Source organism: Melospiza georgiana, chromosome 3, assembly GCF_028018845.1.
Source record: "Melospiza georgiana isolate bMelGeo1 chromosome 3, bMelGeo1.pri, whole genome shotgun sequence".
NCBI lineage: Eukaryota > Metazoa > Chordata > Aves > Passeriformes > Passerellidae > Melospiza > Melospiza georgiana.
The window spans coordinates 48,988,937-49,007,974 of record NC_080432.1 but is presented as its reverse complement, the minus strand read 5'-3'; the positions used below and the strand labels follow the sequence as shown (position 1 = coordinate 49,007,974).

The following is a 19,038-nucleotide window of genomic DNA, read 5'->3' as shown; positions in this document are numbered from 1 at the left end:
AATTTGGGTAGATTGCAAGCAATTCTGTTGTTTGATGTGAGGAGGAGTAGAACCCATCTTTTACAGCCATGCTGTCACAGAGAAGACTGACACTAAAGGAAGTATACATGATTGAACGTACGTAACAGAAGCAAAGCAATATGTTATTTTCAAATAGTTACTATTTTGGGGAGAATTTCCATTAGCATTTTGAATACTGAGTCAAATCCTTTCCAAGGATTCTATCATAGCAAATTGTAGAATCACTTTGATTTACAGATCACTTCCTTTTCTGTATCTGAGAATTAAACATCTCCTACACAGACAGCCAATTACAAATTAAGTCCTCTATTTATGCCCTCTTCATCCACAACTTAAAAGCAACTTTAAAATTCCTACAATAGCTTGAAGAAAAGAAGCAAAGTTATTAATAAAAATGGCAGTTTAGGAGGCAGCATGGTAGAAAGGAATTATAGAAGCAGAGTGATCTGAATCTGAACAATGCAGGAAACACCACACAAGAGCCTCATTCTCCATGCAAGCAACTGACAACAAAAGCAGCTGGCACCTTCTTAATAATTCCACAAAACTTTTTTTTTTCAAGTGCCCCAAATGCTTAACCTTTACATACAATGTACCAACTTTGAGCTACGAAAGGAAATCAGCAATTTTTGTCCTGTTCTCTTCAGTTTGACATTTGCAATACAGTTACTGGTTTTCAAGGTGAAAGTGTACATATTGCCTAGGCTATGGCATTCCCATGCGGTTCTTGGCATTACTGTACCACGTTCTGGCAGCAAACAACCTTTCACCACCACCACGCAGCAAAGCAACATCTTATTAGCAGCACACAGCTGTAAGGAGGCACCTTACAATTCAGCACCCTGAACATGGAGGCACACAACTGGTAAGAAGCCTATCTTTCTATTCCAAGGGCTGCACTCACAAGGAGACAAATAGCCCTACCCACCACCCACCGCCAATATTCTGACAAGTGCCACAGTTTAAAAGCCATTAATGAACAAGAAACAAAAGCTGGTAATGGCATTTAGGTCTTTTTCTACAGAGCTAGTTTATTAACAGTGCAGAAACACTAATGGTCAACAAATAAAGTTGCTTCATAGTTATGGAGATGCTAAGCCTCTACAAAGCCAGTACACAGTCATGCCTCCGGAACATAATAGCAGGGATATGGTTACTACCACCAGAGACAGTCAAGAGAGTCAACAGCCTGAAGAACTATTCAAACACATACAAAAACGTATCACCAAACAACTTCAAGAAGGATTCTGAGCTTAAATAGGACAAATAGCACTTTTAAGCAGTAAGCCTTCTTTAAAAAGCAGAATAAGGCTCAATAAATAAATTACTTCAGTACCACGTATCAATAAGAATTAGAACTATGCCTGTCCTGCCTAACATGCTGCTTCTAATCTTTGGAAGGTTCAACGCTACAATGATCCACAACAACACCTGCAAAAGCAAAATTAAAAAATACAGCCCTATACATCGCAGCCTTCCATCCCTATTTAATCTTTCAGTAACCATGCCAATATGTCTTACAGAAATAAAAGGCCTCGGCACTGTTTACATGAGCATCTCTGCCCCAAAGAGCAGGAACACAGAACCAAAGGCTCTGGTTGGAAAAAACCACTGAGATTCACCGGGTCCAGCCTGCGAGCAAACACCATCACATCAACGAGCCCAAGGCACTGAGTGCCGCGTCCAGGCGCTCCTTAAACATCTCCAGGGACGGCGGCTCCACCACCTCCCTGGGCACGGAGGCCCTCGAGGCCACAAAAAAAAGAAGGGGTGACAATAGGCCGGGGGGATCCTCCGGCACGCAGGGCCCGAGCCGAGCCCCGCCGCTCGCTCCCGAGGCTGCCCCGACACCTGTTCGGCGGCCGTGCGGCCCCGCTCCCGCTCCCCGCTCACCGCCGAGCGCCGACGCCTGCAGCGTGGCCCCCGAGGTGCCGTCGATGACTTTGATGGCGCCGCGCGCGGTCACGGCCAGGATGGCGTTGAGCGCCGGGTGGTAGCACAGGCTGCAGAGCCCGTCGGCGTCGCAGCGCAGGCAGCCGTCCCGCAGCAGCAGCCACTCGCAGGAGCCCGGACCGGGACCGGGCCCCGCCGCCGCCGCCGCCGAGGAGCAGGAGGCCGCCGCAGCCATCTTCGCGGCCGCCGCCGCCGCCGCCCTCAGGACAAGAGGCCCGCGGAGAGCCGCTCACTGACAGTCCCTGGAGCCGCCGCCGCCAGTCACCATCCGGGTCCGGGGAGAGGGGGAAAGGGAGAGCGCCCGCGTGAGCGGGAAGTGACACAGCCGCGCCGGATGCGGAACCGAGCGGCCGCGGCCCGCCGGGGGGCGGGGGCGAGGGGCCGCTCCGCGAGGGGCGGGGCAGGGGCGGGGCTGCGCATGCGCGCCACCTCCGCCCACCCCGCGCTGGCTCCGGTCCCGCGGTGCTCCCGCCCCGAGGCAATCCCGGCCTGGGGCGGCCTTCCCCCTCCTCGCCGGCCATCCCGGCTCTCGCCGGCCATCCCCACCCTCGCTGGCCGTCCCGGCCCTCGCCGGCCATCTCGACCCGGGGCGGTGATCCCGGCCCGCGGCGGCCATCCCGGCCCGAGGCGGCGATCCCCGCCCTCGCCGCTGCCGTGTCATTACTGCTTCGGACAAAACTTGGGTTGTATATGGGCGAGCGCGTTCGCCGCCCCCGCCTCAGGGAAAGCGGAGCGGGGTTTGTGTTTCATAGCCCGGCTCCCACGCCGGTTGTGTTCTTGATCCCGAGCGTGCCAGAGAGCCCCGGTGTCAGTGCCCTCAGCGCCGGTACGGAGGGACAAAGGCACAATGCCTCAATACCCCTGCCCGCCGGAAGGCACGCTGCCCTTGGAAAGGCTGGCCCTGGCCCCGGGCCCGGAGCAGGAGCCATTGCACCCACGAGAGCATTCTGCTCTGGAGCAGTTCGTCAAAAACGACTTGAATTTAATAAAGTATTTTGTATTTTGTGGAGGTTTTCCCTTTTCACCCACTAAACACCAATTCCGTTTGTAGAGCTCAGCCTACCTGTACAACGTTACTTTATCTGCCACAGGCTTTATCTGATCTAAGTGATATGTTACACAAAGCTTTTAAGCTACTGATGGTCTTAAAGCTAATTTTCAAATACAAAGTTTTCTACAGAATATTTTTATTAAAAGCATACCCATTAGCACAGGCTGCTCTAGCAGGGATTTTTTTAAAGAAATACAGTGTGTGAAGAAAAAAAAAGGAAACCAAACCAATCGCACATGGCTATGTGTGCCACCAAGGCTAATCAAAATTGTCCTGAGAACAAAATGAGCAGCTGTATGAGAGCAAAACATTAAGCACCAATAAGGGTAATGATAAAATTACAGCTGATCTCAATCTGTATGTTGTCTCAACAATTGATTCCATCAACGTTTCAAAGTAAGTATAATTTTTCTGATAAATAGCAGAGTATGTCTGATGGGTAGAAGAGGAAACAAGATGTACATGTCCAGCTGCTCTCCAGAGATCATTCAAAATGCATGTCTCACCAAGGTGTGATATCCATGCCACCACCACAAAATGAAGTGCTGCATCTTGGGCAATTTTTTGCTAGATGGATGTACTCTAAATTTCCAGTTTTGACAGATTGAAGTAGTATGTTGATTATCACAAAAACTTATTTATAGCCTCAAAGCTATTGGTATATAGCATCAATATATTGGTGGCATGCACAGGAACATGGATGTGTCCTAATTCATCAATATGAATTATTGAGTACTAAGTCAGTAAATATAAATGAGCTTCATAGATTCTGTAAACAAGTTTAATTCAAAATTTTTATAAAATACATCTTGTATTTACACACATACCTCATCTAAAAATATGAGTTTGTTGAATGCAAAGTTATTACAAACTATCAGAATAATTTGAGAGCTGTTTGTATGTTTCTTGCACAATATATGCAAAAAGTGACCCTAAAAATATTAAGTTTAAAAGGTGCAAATCTGCAATTGGGTACAAAGTATGTACTATGTTAAGTGCATTATCTACATTGCATATTACACATGTGCCAAGTCTGTGGAAGGGAACAGTTAAAATTCCAACCATAAATTTCACAGAGCATTACTGGAAAGGGAGATATTTGGAGATTCAATAGAACATTCTTGCATCCTTTCAATATTCATAGTCAGTTCAGCTGCACAGCACACCTCATGAACCACTATGCAAAGAGGAACTAAGCTTAAAGCTGTCTGACAGCCTAGAAACCTAAATGTGTTCTTGCCCTTCACCTTTGTGGGGACAGAAGTTATATGCATTCACAGGGGCTGGGTGCACTCTTACAATAATAGTTGGATATTCCTGTTAAAAAAAGAAATGTAAGTCATGAAAAAGGAGGTAAAACCAGATTATCATGCAAGATTCCAAAGCTTTTTTTTAAAATACACTGGAACTTCCTTTTTTTTTTTAAGAATGTGGTATGTCTCTTTAAGAATGTCTCAAAACACTTGTAGGTAAGAATTTAGCTGCTGCTGGTATAAATTGATTTAGTACAAGGTTGCATTAATTCAACCACAACTTATTTAGAAATAAAAAATCAGGTTAAAAGTCAATCACTCTACCAATTTTTCTCTTTTTATAAATTACAAGCCCAAGTATTACACTACAATTTATGTCCAGCAGTAACATCAAGTGGTTTTGTTTGAAACCAACAAGAATCAGCCAGGAAAGCAGACTGAGTAAGCTAAAGGTTTGTGGGAGAGCTGGAATTTAATTACGTATTTTGCATCAGTAATGACTGGTAAAAATAAATTACCAACCAGGCTAGTTACACAGTCTAAAAAGCTTAAAAATTACAGTTCTGATATGGAAATATGTCCATCAGGGATCCAAGACAGCCCTTGCTATGACCTTGTCATGGCTGATTTTTATTTGTAGCATTAAAAAAAAGGATGGAGGGGGGACAATGGGAAATGCTTTTTTTCTGTTGCCAGAAAAAAACCCCAAACCTTCAGAGCTATTTGTTGATTCTAAATCCTGAAATTGCAAATGCCTATGTTAGTACCATACAAAGTGAACTTCAGTGGACTTCCCTTGTGAAGAAATATTACCATAAGGACCATTACATAAGCAATCAACACAGTACACAGGAAATATTTAACATGTCATCACATTATTACATAATCCTTGGAGAGTCAAAATTAGCAAGACTCTAACTGTTACTAAGGCTGTAACTCTGCCTTGTTTAGTGGAGGGAGAATCTGGCCTTACAAATCTTTCTCATTTCTCTTCACAGGGGATTAACAGTATTGGCAAAAAAAAAAAAAAAAAAAAAAAAAAAAGGCATGTTAAATACCATGCTATTAAAAGCAAAACAGAGCAAGATGTTGTAAAACATAGTTAGGGAAGCAATATTTTTATTTTGTCATCATAAAATAACATTGTTTAAAGATCACACAAATTTGATAGATCATCTTTTTTCTCTCCAACATTAGGCCAGCACTAGAGCTGAGAAAGCTGGTCACCCATTTCTCTGTAAATTTATACTTTTAAGCAAAATAATTTGATTCTCTAAATATGCACTTTAATTAATTATGTCACACGGTAAGTATCTTGCTCCTTTGGTCAGAGATAGTAAATGAAAACTTCAAATACTTGTATCTTCAATTTTTAAAAACCCAATATACATCCTTAACCAAGGAGTATTTACGGTACACACAAGCCATAGATACAAAATACACAGTATATACATGTTTTGAAAACAAATTGGAATTTATAAAAACTCAACAGCCAAATCACAGTAATTGAGGCACTAAATTAAAAGTAGTATCTTTTTGTCTTGATTATACAGACTATTCTGTGAACAATCAGGACTGTTTCATAAATATATATTATCTACAGAATTTGCTGTGCCAAAAAAAGCCAGCTGTGTTTAAGCTTAAAGGAAAAATTGCACTTTGAGATTGTTAACAGTTAACTTCTCATTTTTAATTCTTGAATATAGTAATCTGGTCCCAGTGCTTTTGGCACAGGTATTGAGTTGCAGTTTTGCTACGCTTTGTTATAAAACACAAGGTTCTTTTATTTTGTTCATTAAAATCTGAAGAGTCTTAAACAAACCTAGAACTTTGATACAAATCTATATAGCTACAATTGCTTCATTAAATAATATACACAAATATGCTCTTCCATCTTAAAACATCTCGACAACTGCATACAAAACAGTCACTTGTATTATCTCCAGCCTTCTTAATCCCACACGTTATCAGTCTGCAAGTGACTGAAATATGGTTTCTGGCCACATCTTACACTAGATCACACCCCAGTATACAAGGACAGAAAATAAATGTATAATAAAAAGATTGGATAAATTAGAAGGGGTTTCTTAGTCTTGAATTCTTCTCCAACTAGTAATGATGCAGCACTGTAGGCAGCCCAGAAGACTCCAAACAACTGAAAAAGAAGATGAACAGTCTCAGCTGACACCACAAGAAAGTCTCTCCAAATACCACAGTAAAAATCACTTCCCTCAGTACAACAAAGAGCCAGCTATAGAAGTAGTGCTTGTCACAGCCCAAGAAATTTTGGCCATGGGGCTTGTAATGTATTTTCATACTAGTGGTGCAAAGATAAGAACTTTGCAGAGATTCACCCTGAAGCTAACATGAGGCTGTTAGTAGTAATCAAGTAACAGAGGTTTCATGAAGGTATATTTATTTTGAAGTTATTTATTAGTTAACTGGCAAGTTAATGATTTACATTCTATCACTTATCAATTATCCCAGATTATCAAATCTCAAATACAGCAATTTTGTTACTTATCATAACGTAGTTGCGCTTCAATTATACTGTCTGCCAGCAAGCTATAGGGACAGAAACAATGAAATCAACAAAACAAACCTCCAGAAAGTATAGAGCTTAGCTCCTAACAGAATTTTATCAGTTAACCTTCCCAGGCTCAGCAGTAACTTCACAGGCTACCTTAAAGGGTTTCAAGAGGTACTGAAAGTGTTCAAGAGTGTTAAGTTGTTCTGGGATCTTTTAGGGAATGTTTCTGGTTCCATAAAAGGTGTCCAGCAGCAGGTGGTATCAGGCAGGCTACTCTTTGTGCCTTACATTCCCCCTCTCCAAATCAGAACAATCCTTACCTTTTCTGCAAAGGGTATGGAGAGCTTTGCACTGCTACCACTATGGGGAGGTCTCAGAACAATGACGAACATCATATTCATGCTGCAGTGACTAAAAATAATCTGGATCATGGGGGAAGGGAGAGCTTATTTTCACATTCTTCATTCTGAGGTTTAATTATGCATTCTCTTGTCAACATGAGAATCCCATCTTTTTTGTAATGCAACTATTAGAGCACAGCAAAATAATTAAATACAAGCTACTCTAGTAACAACAGGTGTTGTTATAGCAACAGCACTGTATATTCCCAAGCACTCAAATGGAACATTTAAAAGCCCATTCACTTTCCACCATGCTAACCAAAAGGATCACAGAGCTCACTTTGTAGTTCTGAAAATTTTGACACATCATTATGCTTTCCTGAGTAGAGTACTTGAAGTGTTAAGAAAGTGACTTAAAAATAACTAAATTCTCAATAGATTATAAGAACTTACTTTTATTAGTGTAGAAACAACTTCAAATGATCCAACCACCAAAAGTACAGGTGCTATGACAATGAGGGGAAGCAGGGAATATCCTATTACACCCAACACTTGGCCATAAGCAACCTGAAATTTTCAAGCACATAAAAATAAGCTTTGCAGTACTCAATCTCTGTCACCAAATAAAATTTGTTCTAGGAATAATGATTATAATGTGTTATACTCATGAAATTTCAGCTAAAGGAGGCTTGCTAGTATAAAATTGGTTTTGTATGCTAAACTCTAAAATTAGAAATACGTTATCTTTTTTTTCCCCAAAAACCTGTAAACTATCACTTTCAAAGGAAGCATTTACATATGATACCCAGGAGCATAGAACTGCAACAGATCTCTCAAGGACCAGCTGTACTCCTGGTTGTCAAAAGCAGCAAATACATAATTTTCTTCATTAACATACTCATATCCATTATACATAAATAAACACATAAACATAAAGCACATGAACGTTTTTAGTGTCAGTGGAAGAGTTAAAACTTGATCCCTGTAAGGCACAGAATTCTGATTTCCAGCTTCAATTTACTGTGACTATCTAGAACAGAGTTGTTCCAAGTACTTCCATAACTACTTTTAGCTTCAGAAGGAAATGTCTGATTTTCCCCTACTATGGTCTGAAATGATCCTGCCCAGCTAGGCTCCTTGGATTTAACAGGAAAAGTGATGGCATCTTGCAAGCATTTTCGTGTGGATGATGATCCTTTATGATAAGATCTGCAAACCTATATGTTTTCTCCAGTTTATACATCTGATAATTTCCCATTTTGAGCCACAAACCAGATTGATTTAAGGGCCTCTGGATTGTTTTAAAATGCAGAAAAATACCATGCAATCACATTTATAAAAAACTTTTTACTTCACAACAGCATTCACAAAAGAAGACTCTAACAATTACGATTTAAAGAAAAATTTTAAAAAATTAAAGTAAACAACATAGGACCTCTGCAATACTGGTGCATCATTAATGCAATATCCATAATAAAAGTATAAAAATAAAGCATCGCTGAATATTTAGTTCTTCCCAACTACACAGTTCAATGCATTTTATGCTGCAGATCCATTTTAAGAAATTTTAGTCTCCTGACTGTTCGTTCCACTGCAGCTGTCTGTGGACCTTGCTCTAAGTCATTTTTTGTTGTTTACACCTGAATTGCTTAATAAGTCAATTTGTAAACAGTTCAAGCAGCTATTCCAACCCTGCTGGTGCAAGCAGCTGGAGGAAGGGATGTAGGCCACAACTCCAGTTGGCTTTGCAGTTGAGAAACATGCCCTGGCTTTCACACTTTGATGGCTTTGAACTGCATCAGGCCAGGGATGAAAACAAACACTGGCAGGTGCTTTACACACAATGACATCTGACTGCTGCTAGCACCCCATTTAAAAAAAAAAAAGTTTCCATTTAGTCCAGTGACCAAAAACTTGAAAGCATTTCTCCCTCAAGAATGGACTTCAGTTCTGGATCACAGGAAGCTGCTAGAATTCCTGGGTTCACAGCACAAATTTGTAGACTGTTAATCTGGAAGCAAGCACACCATCCATTGCACCAAGAGATTAGTTGGCGCTGTCTGTATTTTAGACTTCATTTTGAAGACTGAAAACCTGAAATGTTGAATTTACAAATAACAACTGCATCCATTCTTAGCTGGCTACAAGATCCAAACCCAAGCACTATGAATAGCCAGCTACTGCTGAAAAACACTGTCAAGAGACTTTACATTACCTCTCTCTACATCCTTTTCACATACAGGTACTTACTTCTCCTCCAAGAACTCTGGCCAGTAAAAAAATTGTCAAGGATCCAAATATCCAAATAGTTATGATCCAAGAAACAACCTTGAGAGATAAAAAACAATTCATTTATATGAGTAATTGTCCATTGTGAAAAAGGAAAATGCATTTCCATAATTGCTTTCACTGCAATCAAGGATTTTATTATGCAAAACTGAATTCTGAATTGTGGCAAGAACAGTGTTTAGTATCACAGTGTAATTAACAAATGAAGTTCAGAAGTTACATTTATAGAATCACATTAATGGTAAATTTGGTATACACAGAATGCATGTGCAATGTGGTCTGTATTGTAACAGGAGTAGGAAGTTGAGTTAAAACTACCCTAAATGTCTTCATAACCCACCTATTACAAAATATGGGCTCAGACAGTTTTTAAAAGTCAGCCCAACCAATACAAGCAGTTGGAATTCTCCTTTCACTTATAAAGATGCCACTTTATCCTTTACTCAAACTGAGAATGCTCAGAAGACATAGGACTTTACTTCTCAGTGGAACTTGATGATGATGAGAACTTAATAAAGAGCCTCAGATTCCTGAGACCAAGTCTGTCATTATTTTTTCTTGCTTCTTTCATAGTACTGCTCTTAAACTACAGAAGAAATCCTAGAATCATTCTCTGGCTTAAAAAAATCCTTCAAATTAACTTAGCTGGTTTTGGTGTTGAGCCACTGGGAGGACCAGAAGGAAAGCTCTCCTTTCTGAAACAACTTTTTAGAAGGAAACAACTGTCTAAGTCCAGTCTATGTATTTCCAAACATACAATGACTGAACTTAAAGAATTAAGTCGGTACTCAGTTCAATACTTTGCTTAATTGGAAGTTCCATATTTCCAGAAGAATGAAATAGGAAAAACCAGATAAAAATCACAGCAGCACTAAAAACAATATAAGTGGCTTTATTCTATTTGTGAAAATAGCACATAGCCTTTTTTTGCTTCCTATTTTCCTCCGCTGACTAAGAAGAGGACCAGTTTAAAGTCTTAGAGCAGAAGTGCTCATCTCTCTCCAGTTTAGAGCCCACCTTTGGGTTCATCTGGTCCAGCTGCTGTCAGTCATCCTGTTGCTGGCTGCTAGCTTGCCCTCCTTTTACATATTCAGCACTCCTGCATCCATATGGTACACCCTCTGCTCCTAAGAAACATGAGACCCAGTGCTCCTGTACAGGAGGTGGTTCATCTGTCCCAGGGTCAAGGAATGGTCCTTGCTTTGCCAAGGAGACAGGTGAGTGGTCCACTCAGAAGTCATGAACGATAAAGTGGTTCAGTCTACTCACTTCAAGCCTCATAGAGACAAGATACTGAGAGTGAATTCTTAGTCAGCATTTGGTATGCCATATGGAAGCCAGAGGTCCCATAGGGAATGATTTTACCCCACCATTCACAAGAATCCTTGCATAAGCACATCCTGCTGGTTTACATACAGCTTATTGCCATACTTGGTCACATTTATAACAACTGTAACCACACGTTTAGTCATAAAGATTTCCAATGCAGGAGCACCCAGGCTTATATACAAATTGTTACTATAAATGATAACACTTCTTTATTTTAATCAGAACATAAACAAAAAAGCTAACAGTGTTTATGACAATTACATATGCACAATGCCTCTGAGTAGCTATTCACCCTGGAGTTCAAAAGGAATTATGGAAAAGTCTATTGACCAGAGGAAAGTTATTTGATTGTAACTGAGCAGGGAGGGCAGAATAGCAAACATCACTAAGGAAGATTAAATACACCAGATAACAGCAGCCATATAGCATGAATTAAATAAGCAGCTTTATTTGTCAGGAAATTAGAATTCATGCCATCCAAAGAAGTGCTTTTTGCTAACATTTTTAGTAATAAAATGCAAGTTAACAAAAGGTCACAATTAAAATGGAAAGATTCACTAATATGACTATAAACCCATTAGTATCAATCTGGTTCCTCTAGAAACCACATTGTTCCTTTGTTTTACTGTATAAAAACAAACCTGACATTTCATCATGATTAACTTACCCGTGGGCTATTTAATACATTCCTAACTGCTGTCTTTCTACACATTAACTTGAGAAACAGCACTTGAAATGCCCCACATTAGTATGTGAAAAAAAGACTTTCTACCTACGTAAGAATGCAAATTGCTTAGCAATCCCCAAATTTAGTTCAGATTTTTTTTAGGCAGAAGATTTATACCTACCTTAAATTGTCCATATAATGAAATCATTGAGAAGAAGAGGACAACTGCCAGAGGACCCCAAAAGTCTGGATTGTCTCTCACTACCTGCCTATTGAACCCAAGAGATGGCATAGGCATCAACACACATCGAATTTTGTAGTAAATATCCTTCAGATCAATGTCAAGTTCTTCCCTGAAATTGTAAAGCAAGTGAGCATTACTATACAGCACAGTAATGAAATAAAACTAAAAAAATAAGTACAGGGGCAAACAGTAGATTCATAGAGCAAGTCTCCTGTCAGCCACAAGGCTTTCTGAAGCCAAGACTAGCAAAGGAACAGTTTATCCACAGTAACGCAACACCATAACATCATGCTGCATTCAGTAACTGGTGGGACACAGATTTATTTAATTACTCAAAAACAAATTACATGACTAACAACAGCAAACCTACATAGCATACCCCAACCAGGCTGAATGGGGCTCTGAGTTACTGGAACTGGTGAAAGGTGTCCCTGCCCAAGACAGGGGGGTCGAACTGGATGATCTTTAAGGTCGCTTCCAACCCAAACCATTCTGATTCTGTGATACCCTGAGAGTCTGCATTAACATTTTTAGGACATGTGACACATTTGTGTCATTGGAACTACAAGTCAAAGACATGCACACATAGAGAATGTCTGTGTGTTCCTATGCCAAGCAGTTTGCCATGAGCACACTTGCTATGAAAATATTTTATTTCAAATTCTGCAAGAAAGAACACCGTTACATTCACTAATCTTAAACCATTCCAAATACATCATGTAAAACTAATTTTTTAAAAGAAAATGGAGTTTAGCTTCCTTCAGGAACGGTAGTTTTGAACAGACCAGTTTATGCCTATTGTTCAATTTCTGGCTCGTGTCCACTATGGGTAAAATAAAGTCACTTGAACTAGCTGCAACATGTATCAACAGATCTTGCCCTTCTCTCATTGCCTTCTCTGCTTCCTGTTACAAACTCTCTGCAAGCAGATACAAATTGGCCAGAAGACTCCTCTGCCCAGGACTCTCAGCTGGGACACGCTGCCCTGACTGTTCTAGCCTCAGGGGGAAGGAACCACACTTCCCACATAAAGGGCAATTCCACTTCTTTAGGTGCAGAACCTCAGTCATGACTGAGGAACTCTGAAGAGTTGCAGGACACTTCCAACAGATAAACTGCTCTACATTTAAGAACATAGTGAAGAAAAATGCAGAATTATATCCTAAATCCATTTATGAAGGTTTTGTCCGAGGCTTTGTTTTTTTGGCTTTTTCTTCAGAAAAGCTGATGTGAGAAAAAAATGCAAAGATGTGATTCATCACAAATTCTGTTTAAAAAAAATAAATAGTGCTAATTCAATCCCTCAAGGCAATTTTTGGATTATTATTACTAAAGCTACTTTATAAGTGGTATTACTAACTGGTGACTAAGTAACAAAAATTGCTCTTTAACCATCCCTGAATTAAAGAACAGACTAGAAGCATCTATTTGCTAGCATTTATCTAAAAAGGATGTAGCAGACCTATACTTTACTCTGTAGACTGTAATACAAATATTTGCTGCATGGAAATAATTATTTCTCATTGTCTACGTCTGCTGACAGCTTCTGACAGCTTCTCATGTGAATAAATTGTCTTTTGCATGAAGCTGACAGCTACCTCACCAGAAAGTGGTGGTAACTGTATCAGGAAATAAGTGTCTGGAGTAAGGCTGCCCAATGAGAAAGTAGAAAAAAATAATTTCACTTTATTTAACAAAACATTTGCAGTGTAGCCCTGCGTTGGTGAACTTCCCTTAGCAGCCTGCTGTTGTTTCAATCCTTAACAGGATTCAGATTGTAAGAATTCATTATGACACATTTCTGGGAATAATCAAAACAACAAAATTACACTAAAGTCAGAATTCCTATGTTGTAACCTCACTACAGAAGTTTGTTTCTTAATGAAAAGTTAGAGGTTCACAAAACAGACATTCACACAAGGACCTACTTCTGCACACTTTAATTTAAGCCAGTTCTCAAGTAGCACTGTCATTATTAAGCTCTCCAGATATCTGTTGTCTCCCAACACTCTCATCTGAGCTCTACAGAGTACTCTCTGTCTCACTCCAATTTTTTAAAGCATCATTATGTTTAATTCACAGGAAAACACTGAGACAATGAGAATGAAGTTGCTTGGGTGCAGAAAAAGGACCAGGCTGTCTGACTCTCAATGTAATAACCTTAAGATACAAAGTTTCTTCAGCCAGCCAGGTTTCTAGGAATAGAACAATGGATGAGAGACTTCCAGTTCTAAGGACATTATTGTTCTTCAGCACTAGCACCCTTTTAATCTAGCTTTATAGTAAAAGGCAGCATAAAGATTATAAAGTTTGTGCTACCTTGCTTCTAACATCCCTACTGTAACAACCATGATGCACGATGCCTTTGCTTCAGAATAACTGACAGCACTGAGATCTACTTAGCAGGAGTCTTCCCACGGGGTTCTCTTAGTCTTTGATTCTTTCACAATATCCAGAAACATGAATGCAAAAGATACAAAGAATACAGTCTCTTTTTAAAAAATCATTACAAGACCAACAGCTAAAAGCAGAAAAGCCATATACTTACGGAGTTTAAAATCAATAACAGAAACAAAGTTTTCATTCTTGCACCAGAAAACACTCATTGGTCAAGTAATTTGTCAAACAGAATTCTAGTCACAGCACAAGTCTGTGACAAGGCTGCTAATAAAGACAGATACCCAGAAATAATTACAACATACAAGAGTGGCTTGTTATCTTCTGGGTCATCATCTTCCACTTCCAGAAGCCAGCCATATCCTCTCTGTCTTAGGAATGTAGTTGCAGTAGATTCTTTGATGAATTCTCCTCCAAGATTCAGCTTAACATCTGGAGTTGTTATGGAACCACTAAGATCTAAAGAAAAAGGGAGAAAAATATAGACCTTTTTATGTCTTGCCAAAAGCCATTTGATTTTAAAAGCACTGGAAGATACACAACAAACATAGGAAGCTACTTGTGTTGGTCATGACCATAAAACAGTCAAAGTTACAAAATAAAGTTATACTTTCACAGATACATAATTTGAAAGTGTATTGATGGTTTTATTGCAATAGTAACAATGTTGGGTTAGGCCTCAAATACCAGGTTTTAGCTTTTAGATGGGACTCTTGTTTTATGACACAGTGTTGTGGTACAACAAAAAGGCTTCCACTTTGTGCATTTAAACACTTAAATATCATTAAGTGTTTAAATGCACAAAAGGAGGACACTAATGAGAGTCTCACCATGCTATAAATTGTGGATTATTTATAATTTTTTTCCGATCATACTCTACCTCTTTTGGCACCCATTTTTTAATAGTGGCATTGTTTCAGCCAAAACCACTCTCTGCTTTTATGTCAAATTTTTAATAAAAGGAAAACATTTGAAAATGTTTTAATTTGTAATCTGCCTTCAAGGCAGCTGAAAATGTTAGAGAAGGAATGCTATCATAGATCCTTAGGCTCTAGACAATTAGAAGTTAAACAGTTATACAACTTCTCTTTGATATACTATGATCTTTCTCTACCACAGTACTAAGCAAAACAAAGAGCAATTTATCTATGTTCTGGTTGGTTTTGGCAAAATTGCCAATAAATATTAATTTTTTTGCTCATTTTATTCAGTTATATATGGACAGAAAATAAAAAATAGTATAGGAAAATAAATTAAGCAACTTGATGAAAGAAAAAGATACACAAGAAGGGAGTAATTATTTCTTAAGGAAATAATGCATTTCCATTATCTGCTAAGAAAGAAAAATCCAAACAGAAATGTGTAAATATTTTGCACAAGCTTACTACAAATATATTGAGAGGTAAAGAAAATATCTTTTGTCTTATCATCATTGTGTGCTTTTCACACATTAAAGGTCCTCAGCACAAATTTCCCAGAACACCTAACTACAGCAAGTACTTCTGAAACACTCACAGAGGCACGTCTGGCCACGTTTGTAGATTACATTTGCAACATCCACTTTGGAAATATTACAGTGTCATAGAAACAACTTGTACAGTAACAGAATCTCAATGTCTTCAGCCAACATTGATCATTCAGTATCACAATTAATTCACCAGAATTGTCCTTCCCGGAGCAGCTTGCTGGGCCACTCAGATTCCAGCTTCTCCACAAAAGCTTTTCAACTATTTCATAACCATGAGAGTTACTGATCCACTCCTTTGATTCTTGGAACACCATCTGCACAGAACCCTGGTAAAGATCCCTGTAACTTAAAGCAGGAATTTCTCTTTGCTCTTCCCAGTCCCAGCACGCACACACCATTCTCACCAGACTCAAGCAAAGCCTTCCTCTGCTGTTTACAGAGGGGGGAAAAAGAAAAATCTTAATGCCTTAATCAAGCTGAAGCCGCAGAAGTTTTCTCTTGATTGGGGAACCCTAATGTTATTAAGACAATATATAATATATATTGTCTTAATAACATTATATATATATATATATATATATGATGTTATTATTTCTTTCTACTACAAGATAACACTTTTTTTCAAGGAGTGCTACTCTGTGCATAAATGCAGGAGTCAAAAGAAGCAAACACAGCAGTCCCACCAGCCATGTATTTCTCCTTTCTCAGGGACCACTGACAATCCATCCTGAGGCATAGGAACTTCTACACAAGTTGTATTTACCAAGACTTCTTTAAGCAGTCCATGGATACCTGCAACCACATTTTTGAATTATAAAATCTAATAACATGACCTTAAGTCTGTTTTGCAAGACAAAAGCTGCAGAAACCTAGGGGAAAAGGGATTGGTCACCTCCTCTTCTGCAGGCTGCTTTGAGTGAGATGTTTAATTGCAGGGCAATTGGAAAATCCGCCAAGAATGATGACACTGATGGTTCCTAGTGAGAGTCTGGGTGTCTTCATTGCTATTGTCTCAGGCTGAACACAACAGAAGCAAACCCAAAGTCTCTCAGATGCCTCATTTCAACAAAGCATTGTAGAAAACCAGCTTTCAAAACAGTCTTGACACTTAATTTTGAAAAAGCAGTACAAGAGGCAAAACCCAAAACAAGAGGGCTCTTTCTACTCTGTCTGGTGACCTAATTGTGAACATCTCCCCAGCTTTCTTCCATACAGCTCCCACAGAAATAAGAAGAGGAAACACTACAGCTAATTTTTATTTTTTTATATAGACTGAGATTCGGGAAACATGTAAAAATGCGTAGTATTTTAATTTTAAAATATCTAGATGCTGGATTTTGCTTATTTTTTCTTTGCTAGGGTAGGCCTATCCAGCACTTTGAGGACACGACCACACTTGAACACACAGGAGATCACATCTTGCTTGTGTTCATAAAAAACACAGAGCCAAGTGTGATTCAACACAACCTACCAGAAAGGTGGTTTTACTGGATTGGGTTCAGCATTGCCCAACAAATACTTCCAGAGAAGAAGCAGAGACCTTCTGCTCAGAGGTACATGGATTCCTTTTCAGGCCAAGGTGAAGAAAAAACCAAAACAAAGGAAAACTAACCAGCAAAAAAAAAACCTCAGCAACAAAAAAACCCACAGCTACAGCAGTACTGTTGGCTTGTGTTTCTTTTCAGAAGGACTGTGAAGTTCACTAAAGAACAGGTATTCTACAGTAATTTCTCCATTTCAGCAATTCCTTTCCAGGGTGGGACACATGAGTGAGGATTTATATGATTCCTTAGTCGCAATTTTAAGAGTAACTAAATACACACATGGAAATAGAATCCTTGTTATTTAAATGGGTAGAGACCAAAAAAATATTCTCCAACAAAGTAAGTTTGCACAATGTTGACTCCTGTATGTTCCGTTTTGAAGTCTGACGGCACATCCTCACGGCACGCTGGCACAGCACTGCTGTTTGTGCAGCAGTCTGGCCCAGGCCACGCTTCACTCCCTAAATGACACACACGGCCTCCTTTTCTGCTCCATGGCTGTGCCGCAGTGAGACACGGCGCAGACACTTCGGCACATTACAGCAACGTGAGCATACGACACAAGCTTCGGTAGGACAACAGAGCGGGCCTCCAGCAGCTCGGGAGGCAGAGGAGCGGGCAGTGACAGTGCTCACGGCTATGTCACCCAGCCGGGACACTCTCGGCCCCGGCTCCCAGAGCAGCTGCAAGCGGAGGGCACGGCCGCCTTTGCCACGCTGCTGCTGCTGCTGCTGCTGCTCCCGTGACGCGGGCGGCAGCGGCCCCAGGGCAGCGGCCAGCTCGGCCACCCCGCTCCGCCCCCAGCCACGACACCAACCGCGGGGCCGGCGGCACGGAGGGCAGCGAAGGGCCCTGCTGTCTCCGCGGCCCGGGAACGGCCCCTTCCCCCGGGGCCCGGCCCAGCCCCTGCCTCGGGACAGCGAGAGCGGCCCTGCCCGCGGCCCCGCGCTCACCTTCGGCGTCCGCCGAGGAGACGAAGGTGAAGTCCCCGCTGCTGGGCGCGTAGAGCGGCGGCTGCTGAGCGCCCGGGGGCTGCATCTCCCCGCCCTCCGCGGGGGCTGCGGGGCCGGCGAAAGGCGAGCGGCTACCGGGGCCTGGGGCCTCCCGCGTCCCTCCTGCGGCGGCGGCGGCGGCACCGAGCCCAGAGCGCAGCCGCCTCACGGGGCGACAACAAACGGCGCCGCCGCTGCCATTGGCTGCTCGCAAGGCGTGGCCGCACTGGCCGCCGGTGCCCCAGCGCTGAGTGGATCCCGGCGCTTCCCGGGAGTGAGGTCACTTCCACGCCGCCGCCAAGCTCCTCCCGGGGGCTGAACCAACCTCCCTCCCTCCCTCCCTCCCTTCCTTCCTTCCTTCCTTCCTTCCTTCCTTCCTTCCTTCCTTCCTTCCTTCCTTCCTTCCTTCCTTCCTTCCTTCCTTCCTTCCTTCCTTCCTTCCTTCCTTCCTTCCTTCCTTCCTTCCGCCACTTCCTTCCGCCACTTCCTTCCGCCACTTCCTTCCGCCACTTCCTTCCTTCCGCCACTTCCTTCCTTCCTTCCTTCCGCCACTTCCTTCCTTCCGCCACTTCCTTCCTTCCTTCCGCCACTTCCTTCCTTCCTGTTCCAAATCCCTGTTATAATAAAAAGACAAACACTGGCTCTGTTTGTGGTCTCTGCTTTGAAGAATCAGAACGTGGGATCTCACTTTTCCTGCGTTCAATGACTTAGCAGAAAAGCTCCCAGACAGGGTAAATCCATCGCTTTGTTCCCTACTAAATACCAACATTTATTCTGAGTGGACACACTTTTTGCCTGACATCTCAAGGAAACAGGCTTAAATTTGGCATTCACGCTACATACATTTGATTCCATTTCATACATAGATCTCATTAAGTGCCATGAGATATAAATATAAATGTATTATAAATTAGAAAAGTTGCAGGTCCAGAAATAGCATTAGAACAGTAGTTTGATTT

The 19,038-nt window shown here is 41.2% G+C and overlaps 2 protein-coding genes across 4 annotated transcripts in view; both read right to left on the bottom strand.

Annotated features, from left to right (window-relative positions):
* Positions 1-2,164, bottom strand: part of BIRC6 (baculoviral IAP repeat containing 6) — a 177,673-nt gene extending 175,509 nt beyond the window's left edge. For 2 of the 3 annotated variants that reach the window (XM_058021451.1, XM_058021452.1), the window contains exon 1: positions 1,915-2,164. In XM_058021451.1, coding sequence (XP_057877434.1) covers positions 1,915-2,149 — 235 coding nt within the window. In that variant the 5' untranslated portion in view covers positions 2,150-2,164. The remainder of the gene's footprint in view (positions 1-1,914) is intronic. The other variant, XM_058021450.1, reaches the window with a different exon arrangement.
* A 2,771-nt stretch (positions 2,165-4,935) lies between these two features.
* Positions 4,936-18,237, bottom strand: YIPF4 (Yip1 domain family member 4). Its single transcript, XM_058021280.1, has 6 exons — positions 18,041-18,237; positions 14,381-14,534; positions 11,616-11,787; positions 9,400-9,477; positions 7,603-7,716; positions 4,936-6,433 (listed from the first exon to the last, which is right to left on the bottom strand). The coding sequence occupies exons 1-6, from the start codon at positions 18,123-18,125 to the stop codon at positions 6,296-6,298; spliced, it is 741 nt and encodes a 246-aa protein (XP_057877263.1). The 5' UTR covers positions 18,126-18,237; the 3' UTR covers positions 4,936-6,295.
* Between the last annotated feature and the right edge of the window lie 801 nt (positions 18,238-19,038).

What these genes read in the sequence shown, in the direction of transcription:
- YIPF4 (XM_058021280.1), bottom strand. Translation starts at nt 18,125, where the DNA reads ATGCAGCCCCCGGGCGCTCAGCAGCCGCCGCTCTACGCGCCCAGCAGC. An exon ending in GAAGATAACAAGCCACTCTT is followed by an intron (nt 11,788 to 14,380) that starts GTATGTTGTAAT and finishes TTACAATTTCAG; the next exon opens with GGAAGAACTTGACATTGATC. An exon ending in CCAGAGTTCTTGGAGGAGAA is followed by an intron (nt 7,717 to 9,399) that starts GTAAGTACCTGT and finishes TGAAAATTTCAG; the next exon opens with GTTGCTTATGGCCAAGTGTT.